Below are 26,993 nucleotides of genomic sequence, written 5' to 3'. Positions count from 1 at the left end.
AACAGGCATGAAGCATCCTAAAAGGACCATAAGGGTAGGGGGGTAGGGGGGCGGGCCTAACGTAACCAGCCTGCCCAAGGAGACCCCCCTCAAAACTGCAGGCTTCCAGCACAGCAGACTCCAAACAAGAAATGACCCAAACTACAAAAAAAGCCATAAAAAAAGGAAGACCGAAAACCTTCAGCTTGTGTACAAAAAGGGCAATTAAGGCATCTTAATAAAGGATGAAGTTAACTGGAAAAAATAAAATACAAAATACAAGACAAAGGCTCAAAAGAGCAAAAAAAAAAAAGGGCAAAAAGAAGCCCTCTAAAACTCAGGAGTGGCAACCTCAGGGGTCCTGCCTCCTAAGGCCTCACCTGCAAGGTGAAAAATGATCCTGCAGCATAAAAGCCCATTAGAGTCAAATCACAAAGCCCACGGTCTGCACCACAGAGTTTAGTAAGACAGGAGCAGCTCGTCACCCTCTCATGCACGCCATGCCACCCCACCATCTTAGCAGTGGGCACCATCATCATAAGCAAAATGGCCACATGCAAGAATGAGGCTGAAAACTAAAGACATGAGATGGCTTCATTCAGACGTATAGAAGACTGCGGCCAATGCGATTAGTCATGTGACTGACAGTCCCCTCATTTAATTGGTCCGTTAGCTGCTGGCTCTTCACCCCCTCACTAAACAGAGGTTTTCTATTCTTTTTTCACAACGAGGCCCCTGAAGCTCTTCAGTTTGCTATGAAGTGTTTCATCCAAATCAGGGTCACCGAGTGGAAGCACTAAGAGAATGTAATAATAGTCCTGACCACAGGGGACACTGGCAGGAGGAGAAGCCAAAGAGACGTGGGAGCAAAGCCGTGGAGCAGTTCAGTTACGCACAACAGAAGAGTGGGCCACAGAGGTCAGAAAAGACAGGCGAGAAATGACGAAGCACAGGCAGCACAAACTGCAAAACGGTGGAAGGCAGGAGACGAGGCCCAAGAAGAGGGCAGCAGGATGAGCAGAACGCTGAAGAGAGCCAGCAGGTTGAAGGATGCGCATCCCTTAGAGGGCTCGAAGAGCAGGCAGGCCCATTTGGGAAATGTCAGAAAGATTTACAAGCAGCGCGCACGCCTACACAGAGCAGAGCGGACTCATTATCTTCGGCTTTATTACAACACTAAATAACCGAAAAGGGGAACTCTAGAGAGTCGGACGGGGGTTGGGGGTTCAAAAAGAAAAAGAGGATGAAAGTTGTTAGAGTTTGGAGCGAAGAGAACAACAACAACAACCACCATCATCACCATCACCACCACCTGAAAACGCTCAAGGAGGGCAAAGAAACAAGTGCAGCATTAACAGTCGAAACGTGAAGGCCAGGACATTGGGGTTGTGTGTTTGGCGCCTCACTCCTCCGCATTTGTGCTGCCAGGCTTACGTAATGCCAGTGTTCGAACCGTGCATCACTATTACGAGGATTTTCTTCTCTCCGTGCCCATGTGGGTTTTCTTCAGGTACTCCAGCGTTCAGCCGTCCACAGTGCAAAGACAGGCGGGCTGGGAGACTGGTGATGCAAAAAATAAATAAAAACTGGCTGCACACGCTCACCCTGTCCAGGTCTTCTTCCTGCTTTGTGCCCAAAGCTTGCTGGCATAGGCCTTTGGATGGGTGCAGCAGAGCCAATGACTCATTCTGCCCCAGCAGCAAGAGGGCAGCACATTAACCAGCCTGGGGTGTTATGCAGGCTGGTTAATGAGAATGGCGTCCACTGGACACCCCAACTCCCCATCTGCATTCACATGGGTCTACGGGTGGGTGGTATGCCGTTACTGGAGAAGCACCAAAAGCCCCAATTTGGGTTTAATAGAGCCAGTACTGGCTCAGCGCTCTCCAATGAGCTGAACACTCCACTGGCACTTCACCTCACAACTCTTAAAGAGTACACAGGTGCCCCGTATCACAGTGGCACCACTAGGGTGGGCAGCGGGTGTGGAACACACCAAGAGACACAATTTGACCCCCACATGACACTCTGTACACCATTAATAGTGGGGATTACTGCACTGCCCTCGGTGCTCTTCTACACAATGGAGACTCTCACCTCCCCACCCACAACAAGACCTTCATTGGTGCAGCGCACTGGGGGGCACCAGAGAGACAATGTAGTTATCTGTTGCTTGCTTCACTAACAGGTGGGTGCCAGTACCTTGGTCCAAAAGCTGGTCCAACACCCACCCTCCATCCATCCATCCACTGGACAGGAGCAGCCCGGGGGCCATCACATGCGTGTACCCCTGTGGAATAGACATTACAGAGCCCCCTACAATAATGCCATTGTGTATTCCTCGTCCCAGAAGCCTCTGAAGTCTTCTCCCAAGATTAAAAGCGCAGTTTCGGTGGTCTGAACCCCAGGGCTGGTCCTGCCAATAAACACTGAAGGACAAACAAAACAAGTGGGTTCTCTCTTCACGGATAAACGGCCAATTACGGTGAAGAATGAATAATAGGAAAAGGTGCCCCTTAACTGTGTGGAGGATTATTTTATATTATTTACGAGCGTAAGCAGCAGCCCACGCGTGCCCACGCGTGCACACACACACACACACACACACACCACACACACACACACACTCGCTCTGCAAACCAACAAATCCTCAGCGTATTTCGCGGCCTACAGCTTTATTAATTCATAAACACACAGGGCCCAGCAAAGTGCTACAAAGCGAGAACCTCGCCAGGACGGCATTGGGGAGAATCCTCACAAATCCACAACTCGGCCAGATTTAAAGGAGTCCACCGCAGGGACAGGGCCATCTGCACACACACGCACACACGTAAGGCACTATGAGCACAGACGCCAACACAAGGCAAGCGACCCGAGAGTCGCTCCGCTCTGCCCACGTCCCATTTTTGGGCCAGCGTAACCCAAGTTCCCGCTTGGTTGATAGGGCAGTCTTCTGCCCACAGTACTGATAGACAGATAATGGTGCTTGCAGACTGGCACCATGGGACTGGGGAGCTTATGCCATTCCTAGAAACAAGCAAATAAATGGGGGTGTGAGTAGAAAGTCCCTGCACGGCCTACCATCAGCAGGTACCACCGCAGCACAGGTGTTCATTTATTTATGTTCAACCTTAAAAAGTTAGCTGGTGATCTGCAGCCTGCTATTGTCTGGTTGCTGGTAAAGGAAAAATGAATGGAAGTTTCTAGAACCCTAAAAAGCAAATCGATGAATATCTGCTCCTCAGGTAACCACGCTGGAGTTCTCTCTGGAGTCTCCCCGCTTGTCCTGCGCTGAATGTCGTCTGACGCCATGTTTCTTATTCAAACTTTGTCAAGTTTAGCCTTAGGAGGGCATGTTTTGGGCAGATTACTTGGCACTTTCTTTATTGAGGTGTAAAAAGGTGTAACACTGTGGCGACTCGACCCCCTCATTACATCCTGCTCATTGGTAAGGCTAACCCAGTTAACAAATACGGCACTGCTCTACCCACTCCACAGAAGGGCATTCATCTTGCTGCTATTTAGTCAAACCCAGACCCCTCCCTCAGCTGGGTCTCCTCACCGAGCTGGTGCCAAGGTAATGTGTGCCCAGCGGTGTTCTCCTCAGCCCAGTTGTTTAACTCTCGACTCCCTTAGCATTAAGGGCTTGTCGCTGGACACTAAATACCTCAGCGTGGCCCTGATATCCCTGCCCGGCCCTAAATGGTGATCCAAACACCAGCTTGGGCTCTCCTTGCCTATCGTCGGTGGCCTCGTCCCAACTGCTCCTTTGTGTTTTGCCTCTGCCTTGCCACTGATGGATCTCATTTGGCGCAGATCTTCTTCAGGAGTTCAGTCACAACACACTCAAACTGATATTACAAAAAGTGCCCCTCACTTGTGCCCGTCAATATCCACAGCAGCAAAATGGCCAAGTGTGTAAGACAACAGTGAACCCGACATCAGTAAGTGCCAACCTGGACTAGAAAGCTGGCACCAGAGAAGTTTGATGACACACAGCAAGATCTTCAAACCACCGCCACCTACCCACATCAATCAGGCAGAGGCAGAGAGGACCCCACACTGTCCTGAATGTGTGACCCAAACTGCCATGGACACAATTCAAGTGACTGTGCAGAGCATCAGCATTGTGGAGAATGGCAGGAAGAAAAAAAAAAGAGAGAGGTGGTCAGATGGTCCAATTGGAGACCCCGTCCCGGCCGACACCCCCAGCGGTCCCAACACGTGTGACTTACCTTCCGTCCTCCTGTGTTGATTCGCAGGGGGGTCAGGTAGGGGTCAAATATCATGTGGCTGGTCTCAATGTTCACCGGCGATTGTCTCTTTCCCACAGAGCACAGGTTCCAGGCTGAATTGACAAGGCCCCAAAAGGATGGAACTGTTGAAACAGAAAAGAAGAGGCGTGAGCGGCTGCCCACTGGCACAAGAGGGCACTGTACTGTACCAGACACTGCGTCCCCATTTCCAGAACCTTCCCTACGAGTCCCATACTCTACATTCAGACAACCGGACTCATTCTTGTCCGATGCCCCCCTTATTGACCCACTCTGATGGTGTCTCCACACCGCCCGACAGCCTCACCCTCCCAGGTCCGTGAGGCCCAACAAGAATGTCAGGTAACCGAAAGCGGGTGCTGGAAGCAAACCATTAGGGTATCTGGAGAAAAAGCCACAGACACAGGAAGAACACGCAGGCTCTGCAGAGGCCAGCAAGTGCAAGTGGGCTTTAAACACAAGATGGTGGCAGACTGCACAGGAACTGGCCGATCAATCAATGCCAGTGGGCCTCAACTGGGGGCTCCTTGCAGATCTGGACGGAAAGGCCACATGAGGGCTGGTTAGTCAATCCCCCCCAACCCGCTGGACTGAGCCGCTCAGACGTCACGTTCAGCTCTCCATCTTTTCATGTCCTCACCACCATTATTTCATATTCCCATGATGGACCGCAGCAGAGATCTGTGATCAAATATTTATATTAACCATTGCTCTGTAGATTTTATTTATTTATTTTAAAGCTGGTGCAACAGGATTAAAAATTGAGAAGAAAACTGAAGAGTCTCTTTGAAATATTCAACCACCGGACTTTTAGATGGCGCTTGTGCATAAATCTCCATCACATCCTCCTCATTCCTTTAAAAGGACGACATCAACTTTACACAACACCACGAGAATGGAGAACACCGAAGAGAGGAGGCTGAACAGGCCTGGAAACATCCCAGCCTCACTGTGGTGGGGGGTTCAGAGGACCGCAGCCCATCACACCAGAAAAGGAGGCCTGCTCAGGACCCTCAGGGGACGGACCGCGCTGTGAGCGCCACCGACTGTCGAGGAGAATTACAGAGACCACCCGACACCGCTGCTCTACTGTCCGATCACTCACTTTAATGGAACTGCAATGCACAGAATACAAGGAGAAGACGAGATACCCGCAACAGCCACATGGACACCAAATAACCACCTGATAGAATAAAACAAAGGACAGAGGAATAGAACAATGACATGAAGAACAAATAGTGACGATGAAAGAAAGAGAGGAAGAAACAGCAAGGAGCTGGGCAGGACCCCGGCTTGACCACAATGGTACAGAAGAGAGACATGCGACGGGTGCAACATGGAGTACTGAAATGCCATCGCATGTCCATGTCAAGGCACAGCGGGCAGACGAGTTAAAAGGGATGAACGAACTCCAATGTGCGCTTACAGTTCCTCGATGCCACTGGAGAGCAGCAGGCACAGCTGCTTACTTTCCTAGATGCGTCCCCTTTGAAGCCAAGGACACCACCTTCTCGAGATGACTAGCATTTGTCCCGACACAGAATTTCACAGCTCCAAGCGCTTCGGGGTCATCCGAGATCATCCAGCTTGACGTGTGCTAGCCGACCAGAACGGCCCTTGTGCCCGGCATCTGATTTGCTCAGAAAGGTAATGGCACAGAGAGACGGATGTGACACTTGAATGACAGCGCCAGTGTCTGGGGTTGGGGCCCGTGGCTTTCCCCTGAACAATCGCGTCTGCTTGGTTTTATTCTGTTCAGCGGTCTGAAGTGATACGGCAGGTCTCCGTGTTCTCTGCTTTTACGTCACCCTCTGCCTCGTCCTCCATGTCAGGAATGACGCCATCTTCTGAACGATCACAGCTCAGTTCTCCTTCACTGTGTAGGACTGGACACCCACACGTACCTCATAAGGGGCTCAGTGAGTGTTCATTTCACCCTATTCATCCCCTTAAGTTGTTCTCCCTAAGCTGAACAAAAATGGGGCATCCAGCCCACAAGGCCATCCATCGTGTTCACCTCAGTTTTATAAAATGACATCCAGTAGAGATCAGAGGGTCTCCAAATCCCTCCGATTACTTTCACATCTGCCCTTGACCGCCGTCCAGTCAGGTCACCTGCTCTGTAGATTGCGCTGGTCCTGAATCGGGGGGCCTGGCTGCTGTTCTCTGGTCCCTTTCGTAATATGGACACACACGTTGGGGTGCTATGTAATCTAACATTCTATTAGTCCTCTTAATGGACAAGTGGCAGCAATTTTACAGTAAGGGTCCACAAGACCACCCTCAGTCAAGAAAGGGCAAACTTCAAACGGAGATCAGCTCAGAGCTGCAAGGCCAACAACAAAGCAAGTGCCAGGAGAAACACCTTAACACTTCCACACTCTTTCGTACCCCCATGCAAGTGCGTGATGCCAACCTTTACGCCCTCCGACCCCAGCAATGGCACACAAACCATCACCGAATAGAACTTGCGAAGTATGAACTCCTTAGGCTTCAAAACCCAAAAAAAGTCTTAAAGACGCACATTTCAAGTGAAGCCCCAGGAAAACGAACAAACAACAAAACAGCAGCAAAGACAACTCATACAAGGTGGGCGTTCAAGGTTCAGACCCTCGAACGGTGCCAACCGCCTCGTCACCCTTTCACTGGACTGCATGGCTGTGTGAGTGGGGTTACTTCACTTAAGAGCGCCCCCATCTGGTCACATCATCCATCTCCACGATTTGAGATGGCAGCTAAAACCCCCGGAAGAAGCCTGCCAAATAGCCGACTGCTGCTAAAATGCGGGTTTTTATTGGGCAATTAAACAAATTATTCAGTAATAAAAATAAATTAACCTAAATTCACGCTAAGGGAATTAAATTAATCAAAGAATGTAGACAGCAAAATTACTCCAAACGAGGCCCAGTCACAAACAAGTACAATACTGGAGGAGAAAGGAAGACCATATAAGAGCGCAGCAAATGAACGAGGCCTGAGCCCCTCTATCAAAACCCAAAGTCAGGGACCCCCAGATCTGAGGCCTGCCCTTTAACTCCACCGTGAAATTCCTTTCCTGCGCTCTGTAATGGCTGTCGTTTGTCTCGCGATGTGTTCTGGTCAGTTATGTGGTTTCTTGTAATTTGTGAGATCATTGATGTTGGGTAGAATGCCCCTTCTGGGGCTGGCCAGGTGGTCTCGTGGCCTCAGAACCCCTGCAGATTTTATTTTCTCTCCAGCCCTCCTGGCCATCAGACTTGACTTTACTCTTTGTTACTTAGCATATTTCTCTTTCTTCATCTTGTAAAGCACGTGGAGCTCCATCATCTGTAAGAAAACGTGTGACAGGAGTCAATGCTGTTGTGGTGGAGGGTGGAGCCCTAAGAGGAAGGCCCACCCCCAGCTCCATATAAGGCAGTGGGGCCCCAGTGGTTCACACACGAGGTCTCCGATGTGACCAATTAGCATGTGCGTCACACCGGATCAGATCAGCCATGACCCGGTGTGACAAGGAGGCCGATCACAGACCCCTCACAAGAAAATAGAGCAGCATGGCCACCGCGTGCCCCAATCGAGATGCTGGTGGCACTGGCAGAGCACGTGCAGGTTTCAGTGTGGCACGCTGCCACTGGACTAGAAGGCGTCAGTCAACATCAGAGGGCTGTCAGCTTGACTTTATTTCATTTAATTTGCTAACGTCCCACAATGCATGGAGGCGGATGTGCTCTGAAATGCTGCGCACGTCTGAAAGGGATCCACCTGCGTCTTGGATGTCACATAACGAGGCGATACAATCGTCCACCAAAGTTGCTTCTACAATGTCAATTAGAACTTCTGCTGTAAAAAAATACAGCGAGAAAAGACGAGGACGATGGCCAACTGCACAAACCGCCACTCGGCTCCTGGTCTCTTGACCCTGAACTGGACTAAACTGGTTTCATATTTGATGATGGAAGGTCTGGGCGGCCTATAAAATGACCGGGTCTACATGTGCTGGGCAGACCGCATCCCGAGGCCCACTAATCCAGGGGCCCTTCACACAAAGGGCACGTCTGCACCCTCTCACATTTGTGCTGGCAGCTGCCATCCACCAAAGGCCTTGGAAATGGGAAAAACTTGGCAGGTGTTACAAAGTGGTGAAAGGGTACAGCCAGAGGACAGGGTGGCAGCATTGTTAAAGACACAATTTCGTATTTTGGCATAAAGTGGCATGCTGGAGGTGGTAAGCCCAGGGAAATTTGGGAGATGCCCACCACAGCATTATGCATCATTTATAGGGCCCTTATGGCGACATGCTGCGGTGGGATTTGTTCCTGCCTTGTGCTCTGTGCTGGCTGGGATTGGCTCCAGCAGAACCCCGTGACCCTCCAGCTCCATGACAAGTGAGTTTGAGCCCAAGTGGGCTGATCCAGAGAGAGCCTGCTGACTGTAAGCACAAGGCGGCCCCCCATACAGTCTCATCAGATGAAGGTGCTGGGAGTGGACGTACGTGAAGCCCTCTTTGCGGCTTTGCTTCCCCCGTTTGACAAGTTTAGCTCGCGTTTTACTTGTTATGCACCTTCTTCCTCTTGCCAGCTAACAGACGACATTTCTGCCCTGCTTCTCCTGGTCCTGGTGATTACCAACCTGTGTCAGAACAGCGGCCATAAAAGGCACAAGTTCACACCAAAGCGAGTTAGCGGGGTTGAGGAGAGCGGCCGAAAGAGCTCGAGCACCACGAGGATGAGGATTGTGGGAGGATCCTGTGACAGGTAGAGACGCTAGAGACGCCGGGCCCTGATGGAGGAGACGTGTCTGCCTGCTGGGCACATTTGCAATGCGCCGTCTACGTAATACACATCGATAAATGCACTGCATTTTTCATTCCAACAGATGGCACAATAACACTGCTATTGAGTAAATGAAAACAAAGTCATCGTGACCTTCCTTACACCCATCGATGGCTGTTTGTGTCATGAAAGGCACCAGACAAAGCGGTCACCGTGGCCTTTCCAGTGCACCGCATGTCACTTGTGTGTGCTAACACTTCCTGTTTTTAAATGGCGGCTTTCAGGCAGTTGAACGTGATAAGAGTCGTGACCGGGCCAATGGAAAAATGGTGAGGGAGATGCTGGAAATCAGCAGGTTGGTCTTCCTCCTCCTCCTCCTGCCATTTGTCAAGCAGAGGACTTCTGAGGAGTCAAGTCTGAGTCTCTGTTCATTTACACCATCAGAGCTCCTCCCTCCAAGTTTGACTGGCCACACCCCATTAAAGACTCCACCCCAATGTTAACATGACTTTATGGAGCGACAGGTGGACCACAGGCAGTGGGCTGTAGACTGCGGTCCCGGCTAGGTGGGCTCCTTCTCAAACGTCACTTGCAGGCGCACTGAACTCCCTAGTTATCAATTTGTATCCTCACGTCCAGTAACTGCCACTGTGATTCTCATCTGCCTCCATCACAGGGAACCGCTCGGAGCAAACGCCTGCCAGCTACTGAAGCCTGAAGGACAAGATCTGACATAGCCTCATCCTGGTAGAGTGGCAGAAGTTGAGCATATAAAGCAGGTCATCCGAAGGATACGCAAAGACTCGGAGCATCTGTACCGGGCCATGCCATCCGGGACGAGCTGGGAGGATGTATACGGAGAACAATCAGACCGGGGAAACATTGCAGCCCCTTGACCCTACAAAGGGAGCACAGACACACTTCAGTGCCGAGACCTGCAGAAACAGTGCCCCCTATCTGCAAGCAGGGCCATACCATCCTAAAGATCTGTGTACAGGGTGAGCGCTGTGATGGACTGGCATCCCATCCAGGTTTGGCCTCTGCCTTGTGCCCGACTTCAGAAGTCAGATCCTCAGCCGAGTCCCAGTGTGCCCCCTACAGACAGACGAGCCCAACAGGAAGCTGGAGATAAATCAGGTCGGCTATGGACACACCCCATGCCACTGTCACCTGCTTGTGTGTGTGTGTGTGTGCCCACAGAGGTCATCGCCTTTGTCACGTCAGAAACCCTCACCCCAAACAGCATTATAGTCATTTAAGCAGGAAAGGAGATTAAGTGAGGAAGTAAATCAAGATTATCTGTGGTTTTTCTGGTGATGCTGATAAGCGCCCTGAATTAACAGGAGGACCTCTCAGGACTCGGACCACCGTGGCCAAGTCCCACACCCAAACGTCCATCAGTTGCTTTCAAAGAGGACATTAACAGGGTGTCCGGATGGCCCCTGCTAATCCCAGTGGTCCCATTAAAGCGTCAAGAGTGGATTGTAATCCTCCTTTTATTTTGTGAGATAACTGCAGTCAAAACCGATTTACCACTGCAGGCACCGAGGTCTCCACCACGACATACAAAATAAAACATCAAAACACCCGCACCTCGAGTCGAACTGCTGCCACCCCTGCAGATTGGACAACATGGGCACACTCAGTGGTCACCCGGTCAGGGCTGAAAAAACAGCTGCAAATCTCTAAAGGAGGAAGATAACCGTAAAGTGTGGTCTTGGATGGAACAAGGCAGACTACTAACAAAATATTCAAAAAGAAAACGAGCTGCTCCAAATTCAAGAGGAGTTTCCTAAAGGGGCAAACCTAAACACAACCGGGGGGCGATACTTACAAGACCGCCACTGGACCAATGGCTGCCTGAATTGTGGCTCCACCCACAGAGATGACAGCATCACATAAACTAAGAGAAATAACAGACTGGAGAAAGCAAGAAAACAAAATCCAGAGAGCCGCAAACCCTCACGGGGTACAAGCACGGCACGCGCCACTCGACAGACCGTCACGGCTTCACCTGCTTGCTGGTTTGCTAGGAATTGTTCTTTTGACTTTATGTCACTGACTGTGGGTGGCTCTCTTTTAGTTGTGGCTCGTTTCTTAGTTAGTGTGTTGTTCTTTATTCCTTCTTTGTACTTTTCCTTTGGCCTTCTGTTTTATCTCCATTTCCTGTTTTCCACATGCCGAGCTCAAAGGGGGCGGGGACCTCCTGACAGCACAGCCGCCTGCTCCAAAGGGGCGGGGCTTTAGAGGAAACCTGCCGACTGCTCTCTTTTCTGATTGGCTGCTCGGCTCCCCTTCTGTCTTTTCTCCATTTGGCAGTTTCTGCTTTTTCATCTTTGGATTTCAGTTTTGGATTTGATTTTCTTTGACGGCTTTCAATTTTTGGTTTGTTTTGAATAAAGTTTGGAATTCTGTGCCATTTTTGAATTTTAAATCTTTTTTTTCTCTTATCAAATATAATAAATAAATAAATTCACATGATAAACAAAAAAATAAAAAAGTAAACATTTGTTTTGCTCCTTGCCCAAGAAGAGGGTCACCCAGGCTTCCTCGTTCTGAGTTTTGGGGTCCGCACCCATAGCACAGACGGCTGACTGCAAACATCAGTGCTGCGGAGATTTGTACCCTGGCCAGACAGGAGGACTTAATAAAGCCTACTTAAAGCAGAAGAAATGACAAAATAAAAAAAAAAAGGGGGTCTACCTGCCCCATTCAAGTGATCCGCCCTCATCAATGCAGCAAAATGAATACATCCCGTCAATAAGGCACAAATTCCAGGGTCCAAGACGCCGCTTCATCAGTCACAGGGCCACCTGCTGGAATCAAACAAGTGCCACACCTGACTAGCCCACCGTAGCTATGCTGGATGGTGGCCGAATGGTGGAGCTGAGCAGAGCATGCCATGATCGGACTGGGAGCCAGTGCTTCAACGCTCAGTAATGAAAGCCCCCCACTTTTTAGATTTGAATCAACTTCAGCTACACATTCGCTCAGCAAGTGTCTTCCAGGCAGACTGACTAATCGCCGTTAGAGTGGGCCGCATCTCAATTCAATTACAATCTCAAATCTGACAAAGAGAGTGTGCCCGGGGCCTCTGCCTTGCTGAAAACCCTTGTGAGAGTCTCGCAGGTGGGTTCGAGCTTCCCTGGACTGTACAGGCACACTGGACAGTAAGCACCCTCGATTTAAGGTTATGTAGCGCCTTTTATTATGCAGCAGTTACATGGCCTATTATATAGTGCCTTTCATTTCTATTTATCTACTATATAGTGTTGTGGCAGCATCATAAAGGACTCCATTTCCCAGCTGCCCCGAGTGGATGTCTGCAACAGGTGCAGGGCATGCTGGTAAATTTAAAGGGTGCCAGCTAAGCAGTGAATGAAGTCCCGTTGTTTGTGATCACCCGTCTGTCTGTCTGTCCTGCCATCGATGAACCTGTAGGGATGTCCGGAGCGCCCCTCGCCACATCGTTTGGACTGTTTATGGACTTGGGCGTTCGTGCCCATTGTTAGGTGTGTGTCGTAGGGCAGTAGGGAGGGATACCTGCAGTTTGTGTTTCCTTTTCATTTAATAGACCTCCGTGTTATTTGTGGCACTGTGCGAGAGTCGGGCCAAAGCCGGGGGCGTTCCTAGGACCCCCACCAAAACAAACAAACCGTTCCCGTTCCCTACAACTGTGTGAATCTGAGGGGCACCGGACCACTACAGTGCCTTTCACATCCATCTATTTCAGGTTGCCCTACGCACTCATCACGGTGACATGTCACAGGAAGGCAAGGACTTCAATGCCATCTGTATATGTCACAATAAGGACCCCCTAAAGCAATGAAACTTCAGTACAAGTGGATAGGAGGGTCCAAAGTGTCCACCCATCCATTTTCAGACCCGCCAGGCACACAGCAGACCTTTAATAGCCAAGTATCACTTCAAGTCCACCCACTGTCCAAAACGCTGCACTTGACTGGGATTTAACCAACTGCTCGACAGCCTTAACAGTAAAGGCTGAACGTGAAGCCCCCGCCGGCTGTCCTGCTCTTCCTTTATTTAAATGTCAAATACTTGGCCTGATGTGCCCGACAGCAGCTTCATCGTGACCACAACAGTGGTGGGATAACGACCTCCTAAACGACGCATGCAGCCCAAAATGCCACAACGGTGCGGCCACTTGGCCGTCCTCCATGAAGCCATCCATTTCTGGTCACTGCGCTGCTCCGCTCCGCCCAGCCACACCTGGTTTGCCCATCCTGCCTCCTTATTTTTCCCTGCTTGGGTTAGGCTGCCGCTGCTGCCTTCCTTAGTGACCCTTGTCACTCTGTGATGGTCCTCCTCCTGTTAGCTGAAGCTTCTTAGCTCCCTCTAGTGGCCACAGTCCTCTCCTCCATGGAGTCACTCTACTGCTCCCTTTAGCACAACCCTGAGCAGCATAGCCCACCACATCCTAGGACTTTCACACACAGCACAGCCATGGAGGTCTGGTGCCCTGGATGGTGGTGGACAGCTGGACGAGCCAAGCGTCCTTCCAGTCAGAAGCCTGGTCATTTGTGTGTTATTTTTATACTCGCCTCTCCTGTGTACCTCGTCTATCCACTTGTTCTTCAGAGCGGTTGTCTTGTACTGCTCATGGAGTGTCTTTTCTAGTTGTCACAAGGTGCTCTTCATCTCTCTCGGAGACACAGTACCATCATCATCATCATCGCGTTTAGGTTGCCGTCTCCATCGCTTACATAGTTCCCATTATACATCTCCCATCTAGCCGTCTTTGGCACTTTTCCATCTGCCTGTCAGTTGCTCTCCATTTTATTTTATATAGTGCCTTCTGCCTCCCTTCAAACGTCTATTAACAGAGGTGGCCCTCCAGATGGCACCTCTGTATTTCACTTAAGGCCTGTACGGTGGCACGCATTGTTGTGGTTTTCATGTGTGTCGATGGCATTCTCATCGCGGTGTAGGGGGTCTCACCATGAGCCGCCATCCTGCCTAGGGTTGCTTCCTGTCTTGTACCCAAAGTGCTTAACTCATCAACCATCTACAGATGTAAAAGCCGGCGGTCCTTGGCAATCACTAATGGGTGGGTGGGTGCGTGTGCCCGCCGGCCGTCCGTCTGTCACGTCTCTTCTCTTCTCTGCCGTTTAGTGAGAGATGCAGGTGCTCATAAAAAAACAGCAAATAAAAGCTAAAGCAGACAACTCATTATTTGTGAACTTTAAATTACCATTTTCCAGCGGTTTTGCATATTATTCTAATTCGGCAGAAGGCCTGATGTGTGGAGAACTTCAGCACAAGACATCATTAAATGCCAGGAGCACAAAATGAATTTTCTTTCCTGGCTCGCACAATCCCAGCAGATTCTGTCCCACCAGACCGCCGGCTCGGCTGCAGTGGATAACCAACGGAGTTTAATTTTGTCGAACGGCGAATATTCATTTAGCTTATAAATCGCTCCTCGCCGCTTTGGAGAATTACAGGAGCCGAGGTGAAGACTTTCTGTGGCGTTTTAAAATGCCCAAGGCGGGGGCAGGTATTTAAATCAAGACAAGCACCCCCCGATGAGGCCGTAACGGAGTGGTGGGGTCTTCAGGGCGCCCACTTCACCCCTGTGTGCGCGTGCCACCCCTGTGTCTCTGTGGACTCCACTGCTCTCTCTCTGTGGTGATGCGGGCCATGAGATAGCCTGGCACCATTCCAGGGTTGTCTCCTTCTTTGTGCCCAGAGCCCATCACAAGCTCAAATTGCACGTTTGAGAATGGCACAGAGGGGAGGTTAGGTGACAAACCGAACCTGCAGGTCTCCGAGGACGCGGATGATAAATGAGTCACCAAAGGAGAACAACCCAGGAGAGGTGTCGTTGCTAAGCACTGTGCCATCTTATGACCAGTTAACTGCCATCCACTTGACCCAGCTCAAGGTCCCTCAATTGCCTTGGCAGCACTGGGCCAAACTCGCACTCTCCAAATCAACAGATCATCCAATCAACTTCTATTTGGAAAGATGGAGGAGAAGCCACAGAGGCATGGGCATCCAAGGGCCTCCTCCTAGACTAATTATTAGTCACACAGCAGCAATATTCGCTTTTGGGGGGCATCAGGGTGCCATTTGTCGCCACCAGTAAGCAGACACACGGAGTAGGGGAGGCAACTCCTGAGCCAATAAAGTCGATTCAGCAAGTGTCCGTTTGTTAAAAGGTGCGTCACGTGTGTGAGGACACCTAGGGGACGCTAAAGGGAAGTGCGTCCAAAATGAAAGGTTGGTGGGGATGCCTACAGGAGACTCATGGCAAGTGCATCCAGGATCCAAGCTGGGAAAGGGACAAAACTGTACACTTGGCAGGGTGACACAGCGTCACCGAGCTAACGGCACTTAAATATGGAGGCAGCTGATCGATGATCTAAGTGCGCTCTAGTCATCTGCACAATTCCTTGTACTCTTACCTCACTGCAAGGGCACTACCAGCTTGAAGCACCATGTGAAGGGGTGCCAGTGTGCTCCTGCACATCAGGACCAATTACCAGGGTCTTCACAACAGGCCTCGGGCACCCTAATGAGCCGCGTGAAGGTCAGCTCGCCTGGCGGTATGGCGACAGCACATGGTGGGTTTTCTTTTGCTTACATTTACGGGAGCGGAGGGGCTCTGCCAGCCGAGTGCGCCGCCTCATTAATTATTAACCAAACAGAGGATAATATTCTCAGCTGGACAGCCAGAGACATCGGGCTGCTGTTCATTAGCTCACACCGATGGCCGGGCTCACGCTGACACCTTCTACCAGCTCAAGTATTAGGAGGGAGGCAAACAAACAAACATCTCATCAATGTCAGCCACGCCACCGGGCGCCTGGCAGTGACAGAAGAGCTACTAGCAATGGCACCACGGCCATGTTAGTGTAATAAGCGTGTGTGGCAAGTTACACTGCAGGTGCTGGTTCTTCACGTGTTCAGTCAGTTAGTAAATCACACCTATGGCACCAAAGCGGGCATCTGTGCTGAAGTCGGCCTTCTCTGAAGTCACTTTAGGGCGGGCTGGCTGGCCAGTATAAACCGCTGAGCGCAGGTGGGCCATCGGGGGTCTCATTAAGGCTTCATCACTCAAACTTTGTGCTGATAAAGACAAGACGACATGGAAAGGAGTTTGATAAAACAACAGAGCACAGCAAAAGCAGTTTGTGCAGCAGCAGGTCAGCATGGCCGAGGACGCGGGTTCGACTCCTGGCAGACACCGATTCTAAAATGGCTGCTGCCGATTATCTGTGCAGACTGCCTCTCTGTTGTGGGTCATTAGCACTAAAACAGAATTTCTTACTAACCCTCACCTGTTCTCTTTCTCGTCTCGGTACTCAAATGTGGCACTCGGTGCCAATGCCCACCTGCCAAGTTGTTCTGCCTGCCTAGGGTAAAGTCATCCCTGATGGAGGATCGCAGGAATCGTCAGGTAGAGGGGTCCTTTCATCGGATTGGCCAATAGGGGGAGGCAGCTTGATGGCCGCGGTCTCCAGGACTCTGAACAAATCTAAATCCTATTATGGGATGTCATCTCCTGTTACCTTCTGCTCCGTACTTGTAATATTTTTATTTTCATACTGTATTGAGGATGACTTGTGTTCTGTTGTGTGTGTCGTGTTGTATTGACCCCCCACTGCACGCCCAGCCTACCTGGTAAGGGGTCTCTCTCTGAATGGCCTTTCCTGAGGCTTCCGAGGCTGGGGGGCTGTCAAGAGGCAGGGCCTGGTAAATCCCATTGCGGCACTTCTTGTGTGATTTTGGGCTACATGAAAATAAATTGTATTGTACTTCCTCTAGGGAAGAGTAAGGGCAACCGTCACTAAAGGGCACTCCGCTTACACGCAGAGCCAAAATCAAGTGACAAGACCACTTCTGTCTAGCAAAGGACGGCGAGATCTTCAACACGGACCTCTCAGACTCCTCAGTCCACACATGCACACCGCCAAAGATTTAGACCCTCAATATCATCAGGAATGAAAGCAGAACATCCTCCAGATGAGGGTCCTGGGAAGGGCAGAAGGAGAGGAGCGAATGCTCGTTTTGCAGGATAGAGAAATGTAAAAGACTGCAGGTGGTCTTTTGTCCCCCTTGACCCCCTGCAGATTGTTTATCTGGAGTTGTTCTCATTTCAGTCCTCCTGGCCTTCTGACTATCAGTGGACTCGCAATATGATATTAGAGAGTAATTGCTGTTATAGAAGCTCGTATCGATTTTGCTTTTGTTACTCCGTCATTGTTATTATTTCCTTGTTATTATTTCCTAAAAGTTCCAAGACAGACAGACGTCTCCTAAAGGACTCTCACCTCCATCCTCTGTATGGACACAGAACCAAATGGTGCCTTGTTAGATCGAGATATGACAAACGTGGTCCGCGGCACACGGACGAGGAGCATTGAGAGCCGCTGCCCAGGACAAAGTCACATGACAGGCTGTCAGCGTTGTGATGTCACATCCCACCTGAGAGCGAGTGCAGCGTCAGTCCAGGTAAGGCGTACAACACCACACGTAGTGCCTGCCTGCCTATCATATCTCAGGGTATAACTGAAGAAAAGGAGGACATTAAAAGGTGGACCAAAGGCGCTCGAACCCAGACGGCACACCCGCAACCCTTCCATTTCGACCAAAGCAGTGGCACGTCTAGAGGTCACAAGCCTCAAGTCCACTCAGCACTCCACAACTCCAGGTGAACTTTCTTTAAATGGGGCCCCTTCCATCGTGGGGGTCCCTTGGCCAGGGAGAGGGAGGTCAGGGCCAAGCAGAATTCAGGCTTCATAATAAAGCCCAAGCAGCCCATTTAAATGAGGGGTCTCCTTTCCAGCACATTCGTTACACGACTTAATGATTTTGGGACCAACACATATGCCCCCAATCTGAGATACCCAAATACCACCTTAAATTGGATTGGTAAGGGCAGCTGTTGATCCTCCCAAGGCATGTCCGTCACGTGGGGTGGGCAGCACCTGGCTACGTTTGGATTGTCTGCAGGATGGCAGCGCCTCATAGAGGCTCACGGCCGGCCTGCTGACTGCGGCCCTCATTAATGGCGATGACTAAAGGCGGCTAATTGAATTATGTATGAAGCGTGTCTGATTAAATAACATTTCACCTCCTGGAACAGAATTCGCTCCACTTGCTTGTCCTTTACGGTGAGCGTAGCTGTGCCCTTGAACGGCATCAGGCCCGGTCACAGAGTTTACTTGGCATTTCTAGGGAGCTTCGACGCAGGACATTCATCCATCAGTTGGGATGGCAGAGCAAATGAAATGTTAACAAGAGACTGTCAGTCAAAGGACCCCTACACCCTCACCCTCACCCAGCCTTGGCTGGCTGCATCCTTCCCGCTGGTCCACCTTCTCCACCCTTCAGTCATTGGATTGTTTTTGAAGGTCACAACGATGTTTCGGAGAGAGCTGTTCAAAGTGATGCGACAAGTCGGCAGTTTATAACAAAACTGGCCACTTAGTGGGCCCAGACGATCACTTCCATGGCTTTACCAAGTTAGGCATTCTGCACTCCGGTCAGGCCCGTGCCAAAATTTAGAACTGGCATGACACGCCCATGCTGAAAATTCAGGGGCCAAGCACAGACCCTCAAGCAAAGGGTTAGGAAATTGGGTGGGCCTGCGTCTCGAGATGGGACTGAAGAGCTCTGCTCGGTCAAGTGTGCCAGTCTGGGATGCTCACAATGCTCGTGGGTCAGGAGAGCGCTAGTGATATACCCCACATATCAATCAGAAGCTTATGAGGCCCTGCCTGGTTTGGCAATTAAGTACAGCAGCTGAAGGAAGGTGAGCTCAGTGCAGCTGTGGCACCTGCGGGTACGAAAAAAAACACCTCAAGGGTGGACAGCGGAGAGAAAGTAAAGGAATCCAAAAAAAACACGGGGGCAAGCAAAGCCAGAGAAAAGCAAAAAAAAAAAAGTGTCTGGAGGGTGTGCCCTCGGATTATCATCCCATTTAGTCATGGCATTCCTGGTCTTCATCCAGCCAACTGACACAGAGCTCCGCCAATCACTCAACAGGCAACCGAGTGCCATGGAGCCCATTGTGCAGTTAGAGCCGACATGTTTCACCACCAAAACCAAATAAGACGAGAAGACCAGTGGCATGCCAAAGCTGAAGGCCAGCATAGTGTCAGGATGCACACACTGGCGAGTTCAGCTCTGGGCTCAAATGTAGCACTGTGTGCCACTTGGGTGTCTTCATGGCTATTTGCCCACATGCTCCAGGTTAATAGGGAGCTCCAACGTAGCACAGGGTTTGGGACTGTGCCCCGCGATGGCCTGTCCTTGTACTGTGGCGGAGTGACCATAAAGATGGCCAAAGCCGGGTCAGTAAATGAACTTTGCTGTTCATCGTGGACAAGATTGCAGATGACCACAGAAGGCCAGCAATGAGCTGCTAAACCAACACTCCCAGAGAGGCACCAGGCACTGTACACGTGTGTGCGCGCACAGCGCCAACCCAAGACTTGAAAGCAATAAAGTGCCCTCGAGAGCATTGCCATGTGCACCAACTGCAATACGGTGCACTTCACAGCTGTGTATCTAGGGCATGGATGTGACCGACGTGAAAGGCACTATACAGCTCTATCATTTGAGACGCACGCTTCTTTCCTTTCAGGTCATTAAATAAACAGCTTTATGGCGGGTGGACGTGGACTGGCTGAATAAGCCGGCCGACTGTCGCCTTCCTGGGCATCATTACAGCCTATGCGTATGTGGGTGTGTCCATGCTAATTAGGGGGTGGTGCAGCCCTTCCTCATCCATGCGTTTCTCTTTTAGAGGAGACGAGAACAGAAATGGCGTTCCTCGTTCGTCTCCACTCTGCTTTAGCAACATCCTCCAAGCCATCGGCACACATCACCGTTCAAGGAAAAGGAGATCAGCTGGCGTTTGGTAGAAGAGGTCTTCCCGATGGTCACAAGATTGGGGGCCTTTTGGGGTATCCTAGACAGTCAGCCCCCCTTCCGTGACATATTTGGCCTCTCTAATTGGAGGTTACTTTGGGCAGTGTGGGCTGCCTGTGTGCACGTCTTACAGAGTTGTGTGGCACAGGATGGCACCCTGTGCGGCGGACCAGACAGGCTCCGATGGAAACAAAACCCAATCAGGACTTTCCTCACATACTCTTGCGTTTTCATGGCAGCTCATGTGGAGTCAGTGGTGGCAAGCATGGCACACTCAAGTGAATGAGTAGTAAAATCTGGCTAGGATTTGAACCCGAGGTCTGGAGGCTGCAGTGCCCCCATGTCAATGGCTTCCTACTCATTGATATTTTCCAGCAGCCTGCCGTATGTTTGATTTCCTAGTGGGCTGAATTAGGAGATTCGATTTGGCCATCATCTACAGCAAACGGCTTCGATCCGGAGTTTTTGTATTCCGTGTCGGATGTCTAAGTTCTTATTTTTCTCTCCCACAATCCTTGAATGACTAATGCCGAGCAGATTACATGCGTGTTTCAGTGCCAGTCAGCCTGCACACATATGGATCAGCTGCTTCTCCGATTGCCTCCGGTCCTAATTTAATGAATCCTTTGGTGGATTGCATTTTGCAGAGTTCTCTGCTTTCCAGCTCTACAGTGCCCTTCCATCCCCCTGTGCGGCATCTTGGCAGAGCAGCACACCCGGCACCAGGTACAAAGACGGCACGTCAAAGGTTATGTACGGAGCTCTTGCCAGAGGCGAGATTGTCAAACTTCGGCTCTCCGCGAGTCTTTCCTCTGTGCCAAGTGTGTTCAATATATCCGTGTTTTGGCAAGTACCCAGTCTGACCTCTCAGTGCCCATGGACTTCTGTGCCTTTCTGGTATGAAACAAACAACAACAAGTTGAAGGAGTGAAAATTAAATGAAGTGAACTGCACGCCGATGGAGAGGGAAAAAAAAAAAAAAGACAATACAGTGAGTCGACATCACAGTTAAGGCACGGTGTGTGACATCTGATGAGTATCGGGTAGCAAACCAGTCACATCAGCATTAAGAAATGGACAACATGCCCAACTTGTGCCCAGCTGATCACTCACTGGCTGCTGCCTGCTCAGCAGTTCCAATGTCAACTTACGGTCACCCGAAGGAGATGAGTGAGTGAGTGTGTGTGACAGTCACCAGTGCTCAGGTCACAGACATGCAGACTTTACACAGACTAAAATGGTGGACACCAGGAAGGACACCGTGCCATCTTAAATACCCTCTGACAACAAGGTTGGTACTCACAGCTGCAGGAGTCAGCATGTCCCCCTGGTGGTAGATACCACCTTTTACATGGAAGTGTAAAGAGCACCACCGCCACACGGGTCTGAGGGGTGCAACAAGGGGTTTTGCACTTGGACTACTGCTCTTTGGTGGGGTCTGCAGCTGGCATCAGGGTGGATCAGCAGATCCAACACGCCAATGATGGGCTTTAGCTGAAACACCGTTGGGTTTCTTTGCCATTTCTTAGCAGTTGTGTTCAGTGACATCTCAGCATTCCGGGCCAGTGCCACCCATCCAGCAGAGGGCACTGTTATGCTAAAGGTAGTAACTTCATCTCAATATCTGAATGTCTCGTTCAAATGTTTACAGAAAACTCATCTCGCTCGTCGTAATCCATTTTTTCAATGATGTCCTCAACACAATTTCTTACTGAGAAGGCGTGTCAAGTTTCCGTCGTGCCTAGCACCGCTAGCCTGTTTTCTGGTTCTCGTGTGCCCTCCTTGATCTCTTCATACCTTTCTTCAGGTGTGCGCACTTTTCAGTTCCACCCCGAGGCCTGAAGCCATGAGCCTTTCGAAGAAACCCACTGACTGATGCAATTCAATGGGCATGTGAACTGGCACACATGCTGCTTTGAAGAGGTCCTTAGCATTGTTATGAATTATGTTGACGGTCCTGCACAACATGCCTTGGCACTTTCTCAATGAAGAAAAACTGGAAACTTATGGATATTCATCTGCATTCCCGCTTCAGTGGCTGCAAGATCTTTTGATCTTGTCCTTTGGCGGTCAGATTGTTTGACAAGATGCCGACGTGGACATTTTACATTCCCTGGAGCTGGCAGACTAACGTATAGCCAAGCACAATGCCTCCCCATCACTCACTCACGTCAAGATTACTGAAGGCCGTCTCCTTCTCCACCAGTGCATTCTTCACTTCTCCCATTTGACTCCAACGACCTTTGCTCTGCACACTCACACCACTCACTTAGGGTCAGTGCCATCTGCACTCAGCTAATCTAAGGCTTGCCAGCGGGCACAGACCCAGGCCAATAGATTGAAGCAGAGGAACACCCCTTCAACACGTTATTCTATACGCCTTCTCAGGGGGGCTGTGCCCCTCCGGACTGGCCACCTCTATCAGAAGCCTCCCGTTTAAACACCCAGCAGTTAGTTTTGTTCATTCTTTATTACGGTTTTTAACTAGATTGCCAGTTTTGGATTTTTGTGTGCATTGTCATCACGCCCCTTTGGCTTCCCTATTTGCTGCCGGAGATGTGACATCATCCATCACATGACCAGTACGGACAATGGCCCCTCCACTTTGCCAGTTTCCTGGCACCAACTGCCGCCTTGGGGTTTTTTAACTTTTGTGTCCCACCTTTAACTTAGGGGCGGCTCTGAGGCTAAGGATCGGCGCTGGCATCCAGAAGGTCCCCGTCACTGCCAAAGGAGATCCCACTCTGCTGGGCCCTTGAGCAAGGCCCTTAACCTGCAATTGCTCCGGGGCGCTCTGACCCCAGGGGGTATGCGAAAACTAAAATTCCTAATATGAGAAATTGTATAAGGTGAAACAACGAACAAAACTTCTGCTTTCCTTTGATTTGTACATCCGGTTTGCTTTGCCATTGTGTTTCTCTTTTTTCCTTTACCTACATTTACCTAAACGACCTTTAGGAGATGCCCAGGCTGTCCTATTGTTCAAGCTGAAGTGCAGACCTCCTCACTAATGGACCACCAGACAGACAGACAGGACAGGATCATCTTGATGTGACTGCCACCTGTCTGTGAGGAGGTCACAGCAGGGCGTAACGGGCACCACATCCTCTATCAGTTCTTCAGCGCTGGGCGCTCTCAGGTGTTGGTGTGCTGATTTCTTATTTGTTGCCAGCTCTCAGTAACGACTGTTTGCTCAAACGAAAAGCGGCAAATGTGAGAAATTTGGTGACCTAGATTTGGAATCCTGATAATGTATTCTTCTTTCCTTTTTGAGTTATTTTTAAACAAGCAACTCACCAGCAGCTGTTTTACCCGGACAGTTGAAAATGGAGCAGTGCATTCTGGGTCCACAAAAATAACTTCAGTCTCGAAAAATCCTCAAAGGGAAAAAAAAAAAAAAAGTTACAGAAGAGGAAAAAACAAACTGAAGACAAAAAAAAAAGAAAGTGGCAAAAGGAAAACTGGGCCCGGGCGGGCTGTATGGAAAAGATGACCATCACTACCAGAGAGACCAGATGGAACTGGCAACTGCAAAAGAGTGCCCAGCTGGCGAGAGAATGCCGGGGCAATGACAGAACTAGGGGGGCCGGGGTGGCTGAAACACATGCCAAAGGCATCCTGAAGCAGCGAGGATCAGAGAAGGAGTCTGGCAAATAACCACCTGGCCTCTACGTCAGCCACTAGGGGGCATCTGATCTGGCAAGGAGGAGGAGAAGAAGAACAGAAGTGGTAGTGAAAAGTACAGAGATTACCAGTGAGAATGCCCAGCAGAGTCATCTACGCGACGACTCAGTTCATCAAGCTCATCGGCTTAGCTAACAGGTCAGGCACATCCGACTCCCTGCCTCGGTAGTTTGACCCAAGACTCTGGCCCTTCCCCTAATGTCCTCCGATTCACCCAGAGAGTAAGTGAACACCTGAATGAGTTCCTCTGCTTGACGCTCAATGGGCTGAATTGCCAGAGTCGCTCACAGCTGGACGGGTCCTTAAATCCACCACATGACGCGAGTCACGGACGGGGCGGAGGGTCCGGATCAGTCAACTGCTCTGCACACCGTGATACTCTTATTACCGCCACCACAAGTACTGCCACAAATTGCCCTGCCACTTTCAAGCCAACTTCATGTGGTGGAGGGCAATCGTGTCCTCAGACAGGACCCACAGTACTTGCAACACTTGGCCATTTTCAGAGGCTTCTTCACCCACTAGGTGGTCATGGGTAGGGACAGACAAATCCCGATAGCAAATTAACCATGGAGGCTGCAGGGGGCACTCAGACATGCCACCCTAGGATTTGTCTCTGGACCGCAGGAGGATACCAAGTGTGAACCCCCAGTTCAGCTTCACACCACAGCCCTTCAAAGACGACGTGGCTGGCATTACCAGCCTTTTTGGAGAGGGAGGCGGGGGGTAGGCAGCCTGGCATGTTGAGATCTCATTACTGCTGAAAGGACATTTTGGCACCATGTGTAATGACAGGCAGTCCCCTTGTGAAATGTGCCACATCATCTATTGCTGGTACAGCAGCCAGGATTGGCACCCTCTTTACTGGTAATGAGCGTATCGGCCTGAAAAGGAAGGTGGTTCAAGGCCAGCGCTCTGTGTTTACACTCTGGCCTTTCGACGTCCTTCATTGAACTTAATGAGCAGCCAAGCGCACTTTTACCAACCCAGCTTGACGCTCGGCGCCAGCAGATTCCTCCTGCCACATTTCAGTTCAAAGACTCTTATTTTCTGATCAGGTTAATTGCCCCATTAAGCCCCCCTGCTTAACGCCGAGGCTGATCCTGGAGTGTGTGCAGCGGCTCGTTCAATTTGTTCTTTCACCTTCTCTGCGCCACTTTGCCGGAGCTCGGGTGCGGCGGCCTATGCACTGAAACACTCCTGACTGATGGGCATTGTTTTCTAATTGTCCTTGATCGTATTCCCACTGATACAGGCATTCATGCATTTATTAAAGATAAATTATAGCATTAGAATAAATTTATACTAATGAAGTCACAACAGCTCCCAGTTTTAATGACCTTGGCAACAGCAAACGGCTGCCACTCCGACAACTTCCAACAAAATGGCTTGTGACAACTAAATTATAAGTTGGGCTCTGTGATATGTGAAACATGCCAGTGACAAACACCGAGGCCTGACAGCAACGTGACGTTCAGGAAGAGCAGAACTGTCACTCGGTTCAGCCGAAACAAAACAAGCTAGCAACATCTGCGGTGTGAGCCTACCTGGATTACGCTTGGCCTCGGGTTCAAGGCACGGGCACTCTTTCACTGAAATACAACAAAAACAGGGAGCATGAGGGCACTCCTCAGAAACCAGCCAGCCTGCCCATGAGCTGGGGCAGCGACTCCAAGAACAACTTGTGCTCGCATACAGAAAAGGCAGACGTCCTTCAGAAGTGGAGTAAGGCTGCATCAGTTCAAACCTGCGCGTTCCAACGTCAGACGTGTGAAGCAGACCATCTTGGAGTGCCTGTACTGCACTGGGCCGAGTCATAAAGGGCACCACATCTTGAAAGACAGGACCTTGGCACATGCCATCACCTGCGGGTCACATCGCCATGACACCATGGAGGACGACCACCCACCCAATAACCCAAAATGAGGAGCAGAGAGAGCACACGGCCAGATGCTGCACCTTCCAGCCCTCCATGTTCTAAACCACATGTGCCATTCAGTGCCACTGGAGGAGGACAATACGGAGGAATATTGAGGGCAGACAGGCAGTTTCTTTATAATGTTTAACAAAATGTCTAACAGCATGGCTATGTCAGCATAAACCATGAAATGATGCGCTACACGCGTGCGCCTTCTGTTGAGTGTTCTTTTTTCCGTTTTTTATAGGAAAGTCTTTAAATGTTCATAACCGATTACCTCAAGAACTGAACGCATTGTTAAAAGCCAACCACAAGCTCGCGTTCATCCTCAGTTTCGCCGATGCGCTCGATGCCATTCTTCTCTCATTCCTCTTAGGCCTGCCGCTGCTCAACTGTTTCCAGATGACTTGTTCAGGCCCTCGGACCCTCAAGTCTTCGCTCTATGCCAGTGCAGCCCAACTAAACAGGGTCTACCTGGGGGCTTGAAGTCAAGAGTCCCTTTAAAATGAGCCATTGCTTTGATGCGATTCAGGGATGCCTGGACTTGAACATCTCTCTGCACCATCATGACACACGTCCATTACCTACCTACTGGACAACATTTACAAGTTTTCCAATTTACTGCTGCATTTCTGCTTTCAGTATGGAGATCTCTTGATCAGGCCCTTGTGAGGTTGTCCTATATGACAATATGTTGATAGATCTTCATTGAATGGACTTCTGTGGTCCTGACTCGTCAAACACGGTCATGGCCGTCACCTTCATGTGGCTCCAGTGAACTGTACATTCACACCCCACACTGCTCGACAGTTTCCCTTTCCCAGTTGGGATCCTCTGTCCAATTCCTAGGCCAATGTGTTTAGGCAGAGAAGCGGCCCTCGTCCGTACTGCTCGGCCATCCATCGCTCTCTCACACGCGCGCACACACACACACACACACACAAGCCCCTCGTATGGCCATTCTGACAGCATATGGCCCCACCTGAATTTTCACTCCCAGCACCCCCTTGGATGTTTCACGGTCTACATGTGCAGGTCCATTAGCTTCCAAGGTGATTAAGAATGACTAGGAGTTGTCTCTGGGAAGGACGCCGTTTCTTGAGGAATAAAGCAAAATCAATGGTGTCAATAACAGAAAACATTAACAGTGCGTTTTTGAGGGGAAACACCATTAATCAGGCGGCAGCAGCTCTCCGTGATTTACTTGCTGATCTCTGCTTTCGTGTGGAACTCATCACTCTTGACTCGGTTTATTAATTTATTCCTTGCCGGAAAAAAAAAAGTCTTCCTGAATTATTGTGGTTCCAAACACAAAATGACTGCAGTGGTTTTGTCGAGCAAGGACCGCAGCCAGCAGTGCGCCGACAATCCATGGGCATTAATGGTTGGGTGCAGACCCTGAGTGGATGGCGTGTATTCCACACAGCGGACTGGGATATTGATCATCAGAGCGGTTTTGATTATTTTTAAACCAAAGTGACAAGAATC

At 50.2% G+C, this 26,993-nt stretch overlaps 1 protein-coding gene across 2 annotated transcripts in view; it reads right to left on the bottom strand.

The window, feature by feature from the left end:
* The window catches only part of ca10a (carbonic anhydrase Xa), a 114,041-nt gene that overhangs the window by 49,416 nt on the left and 37,632 nt on the right, over nucleotides 1-26,993 (bottom strand). For both annotated transcript variants that reach the window (XM_039739809.1, XM_039739810.1), the window contains exon 4: nucleotides 4,215-4,357. In XM_039739809.1, coding sequence (XP_039595743.1) covers nucleotides 4,215-4,357 — 143 coding nt within the window. The remainder of the gene's footprint in view (nucleotides 1-4,214; nucleotides 4,358-26,993) is intronic.

Source organism: Polypterus senegalus, chromosome 17 (assembly GCF_016835505.1).
Source record: "Polypterus senegalus isolate Bchr_013 chromosome 17, ASM1683550v1, whole genome shotgun sequence".
In the NCBI taxonomy this organism is placed as follows: Eukaryota; Metazoa; Chordata; class Cladistia; order Polypteriformes; family Polypteridae; genus Polypterus; species Polypterus senegalus.
The sequence above is the reverse complement of the archived record's forward strand: the minus strand, read 5'-3'. Positions and strand labels throughout refer to the sequence as shown.